At 36.3% G+C, this 4,308-nt stretch overlaps 1 protein-coding gene across 1 annotated transcript; it reads right to left on the reverse strand.

Moving 5' to 3' along the window:
- Positions 1–337: 337 nt before the first annotated feature.
- Positions 338–867, reverse strand: LOC113273705 (zinc finger A20 and AN1 domain-containing stress-associated protein 1-like). Its single transcript, XM_026523340.1, has one exon. The coding sequence runs from the start codon at positions 827–829 to the stop codon at positions 404–406; it is 426 nt and encodes a 141-aa protein (XP_026379125.1). The 5' UTR covers positions 830–867; the 3' UTR covers positions 338–403.
- Positions 868–4,308: the final 3,441 nt, after the last annotated feature.

Here is a 4,308-nt window from a genome sequence, read left to right on the forward strand (position 1 = left end):
GGTTAATAAGAAGATCCCTCTTAACGTTGTTACGAAAATACCGCTTGGCGACCGAACAAATTAAGTCACGCTTGTGAAAACGGTTTGTCATTGCATTTATTAACCATCGTATCGAACTGGCTCCCTTTTAATAATAGAGAAAGTATAGTAGTATTGCATGCGTCTTTGTTTTCCCGTGACTTGTTTGTTAGAAAAGTTAAGAAATATGTTTGAGTTTTGTGTTTATAAATTCATTCTTTTTCGTGTTTCATTCTTTTTCGGATGTTGTGTTTGAGAATTAAAATTTATAAAAATTGCTGATATATTAGAAATTCATAGATCAAAAATTAATACGTATTGATAATTATTTGACGAATACAATATTCATTCTGTCAAAATGATACCCCAGAGATAATATCTGGGATTAAAATCTGTCAATCATCTTGTCCGCCTTGACTTGAGGATTCAATTTTGCAAGTGATTCTCTCCCAACGCCCTTGTTGTTGAACTCACATGAATGCTTCTCCGGGTAACGGTGAGCCGAGCAGAATACTGGTCCACACTTGCACTTGATCGCTGTCAATCCCAGTTTCTTGTTACAACTAAAACATCTATTCTTCGCTACAGAACCACTTTTTCCATTACTACTAGATGTTGCTGAATCTGACGATGCTGAACTTGGCGAAGCCGTAGTCTCGTATGCAACAGTAGAATCACTCGAGCCAACTGATTCTGCTTGGGCTGTAAGATCTTTCTTAGGGTTTGCAGATTTCTCGAAAGCCGCTTTGGCTAAAACTGATTGTTCATCTGTCTTGAGTTGATCCCTATAGCACTTGCTACATAAGTTCATATTCGCTGCTGTTCCGAAAAATCCTCATCTGTTTACGCAAAGTATATGCGCTTCACATCCACTAAAACTGTCTTGTGATGCCATCCTTGATTTGGATAGTACAAAAAAAAAAAGAATATTAACAGAAGTCTAAGAATATTTTTTTTTAAGAGGTGGGTATTTTATAATAGCATGGCCTTGGGCTCATGTACTTATAGTTGTACAATAAATACTGCTTCCTCGTTAGATTAGGAATTAGGATTTCCTATCTCAAATCACTTAAATTTTAGAAGTAGACGTGTATTTCTAAATTATAGTTTTATAGTTTTAAGATTTAAACTCTCAGTTAGGAATGATCTCGAATTCTCAACAGAATTCGGAGAAGTGGCTTGGTTTTATAATTGAAATCTCTATTTCAGTCTCCTAATGAGATAGGGTACCTCTGGTACAACAGACGGAGAGTATGAGAAGATGTATGTTGCAGACCTTGTCTTGTAAACGATCAAGTACGTATTAGCAAGAATCACAACCACCAATGGATAAATACTTCATTTGAGTTTGATGGTGCATTCAGTATATACAACCATGGATGCACATTGTTTTTTTTTTTTTTTTCTTGTTGGCAGTATGATGTGGATATATATTATGATAAATGGGTACAAAACTTTGAAGCAGTATATTGCAATAAGTATCCTTCTTGAGCAGAAGAGTTTCCGCCTGGATGATGATACACGTCAAATGGTAACAGCCGATGACCAAACCTGGCCTTGATTATATCAAGGCACACTGGTACATAGACGCAAATTAACAGTATATTAAAGTGGATACACGGGTACTATACTATAAATGTATGTTTGTCAAGGATGTAACTTATCGATGAAAGAAATAGCATCTTATCTTTGGGTCACATCTGAGGTGCATATTCTTTAGCTTGATCGTTCTGGTTCATTCATTACTTTCACCTAATTGTACTGATCATTCTCTACAAGTTAAACTAGATATTTAAAAAAAAATTGCTCAATTATTGATGCTCAGTGTCCCAGTCAGTCACCATGCTCAATTTTACAATATAGTACCTTAATTTTCTCGACATAAGCAAATCAGTTCGTAGGTTTGTAGGTAGTATCATCATGCCATCACTAGCGCAACTAACAAAGGATGGATGCACCATCTCTCCTTTGGTGCAGCACCGATTAAGAGAATCAATAAAAGAATGTTCAACTTTACACTTGCTATCAGTCTCATTTCTAATACTTGACGTATCTGTTTTACTTCATAGAATTTGTTCACTGTGAAAAAGTTTTTTTTGTTTTTTTTGTTTTGACACGCTCAGCTGGGTTAAGGAGACCGAACCAACAAAACAGAAAAACAAACAAAAAGAAAAAACAAAAATAGAAAAAAATTCTATCTACTCCTGACTTTTTTCACTCTCAGAATCTCTTTCTGAGAAGTATCATCTGCCAAAATCTCCTCGAACTCTAAAGAGAAATCCTATTCCTTCAGCTCTTCTCACTGACTAGTAGAATGTAAACCAGCCAAGTAATCTGCAGCCCTATTTGATTCTTTATAGCAATGAGAGACTTTCCAACCATGAAAACAATTCTTCAAAGACTTTATTCTTCTCCAGATATGCAATACTGGCCAAGTGGGAACCAAATCAGGATTGGTAAGCAAATTATATACAGCCATTGAATCAATGGAGATATAAACTCTGGCTGCACCTTCCTTCTTTGCCATTTCAAGGCCTAATTCCAAACCCTGCATCTCATGAGCAAGTACAGATATAGGAGGAGCAAAACCTCCTTCTATATCTGCACCTCCTTCCTTTTCTAAGAATAGCACCAAAACCTCCAGACTCATTTTTGAGAGACCCATCTGAATTAACCATTATATCTGGATCACAAGGACCCTTCCAAGTAATTGCAGTGATGACTAGAATGATAAAATCTGGAACAATAAAAGAGCAATCTATTCTCCATCTCTGCATAAAATTTCTAGCATGATTACTTTCCACCTCCTGATGACTAGAAGCTGACATTTTAAATCTGACTTCTTGAACAATGAGAAAACTCACAGCATCAGTTGAAGCAAACTAAGTCCTAAAGAGCCTGTTATTTCTCTCCCTCCACATATGGTATATAAATCCATTAAGAACAAGTTTTTTTTTACTATAGAACTGCAGCTATTCCATTTGAAAGCACTAATGCACCAAGCAACCTCCTCATCCCAGTTATTCTCCATCTCCTTAACATAACCCATTTTAAGAAGAAGACCCTTCCAGATAATAGTAGCATAAGGACGAGCATGAAAAAGGTGATCTTCTGTCTAAGGATTACAGTTACATAAAACACATCTATGATCTTGTATCACACCCAATTTAAGAAGCTTCAGTCTTTTTTCTAGTTCAAGCCAAGAGATGAAAGAATGTCGTGGTGTATGATTTTTAAACCAAATGAGACTATGCCAGCTAGGTTTAATATTATGAGAAGATATGCAATTCTAAGTTTCTTTCATAGAGAACTGACCTGATAAGCATGGTTTCCAAATGACCATATCAGAATCAACAATATTAAATTCCACAGAAGCGAGCTCAGTCACTACCTGCACCACATCTTCCTCCATGCTATCAGAATAATCCCATTTTTCATCTTTTATGAAATCAACAACTCTACTCATCTGAGATATATACAAAACTTCTAGCACATGAGGCTCAATCCAATCTTCAAATCTACCTTTGGGATGCCAAATATCTTTCAAGAAATTCAGGGAAGTGCCATCACCAATAATCACCCCAATAAATTGTCTGGCAAGGTCTCGATGATCTAAAATTCTTCTCTAGCACCAAGAGGCTTCTTTAGGTACAGGTAAACTCCAAAAATATTTATCCTTTATTAGATTACACTTCACCTATTCAATCCAAATGATAGTTTTTCCAGAAACAAGGTCCCATATGTGCCTTAAGTTAGCTGCAGCATTAGTAAATTAACTCCAAATCTTTGACTCCCAATCCACCTTCCTCATAAGGATGACACACATTTACCCAGCTGATAGGACTATGCTTCTTCCCCATATTTGGGCCATCCCAAAGGAACCTTTTGAATTTAGTGTTGAGCTCCTTAATGACTCTCTTGGGAAGCACAAAACAAGAAAACCAAAAATAAATCATTCCAGCTAATACAGCTTTAATGAGAAAAGCTCTACTAGGGTAGGCTAAGAATATAGTCTTCCAAGATTTGATCCTAACATCAACTTTATTAAGCAGAGGAATGCAGTCCTTATAAGATAATCTTGTAGAGAGCAAAGGGACACCCAAGTATCTAACAGAAATCTCACGTTTTACACAGCCCAAGCAGAGCACAATTTGATCCAAAACCTTATAAGAAGTCTTATGTTTGTTCATGACTAAGCCAGAACAATTACTTAATTGCTCAAGGGCACATTGTAACCTCTCAGCTGCTTGTACTGTTCCTTTGAAAAAAACCAAGACATCATCAGCAAAG

The sequence above is a fragment of the Papaver somniferum genome, chromosome 4 (genome assembly GCF_003573695.1).
Source record: "Papaver somniferum cultivar HN1 chromosome 4, ASM357369v1, whole genome shotgun sequence".
Taxonomy (NCBI): domain Eukaryota; kingdom Viridiplantae; phylum Streptophyta; class Magnoliopsida; order Ranunculales; family Papaveraceae; genus Papaver; species Papaver somniferum.

Coding starts and splice junctions, on each gene's coding strand:
- LOC113273705 (XM_026523340.1), bottom strand. CDS start 829: ATGAACTTATGTAGCAAGTGCTATAGGGATCAACTCAAGACAGATGAA.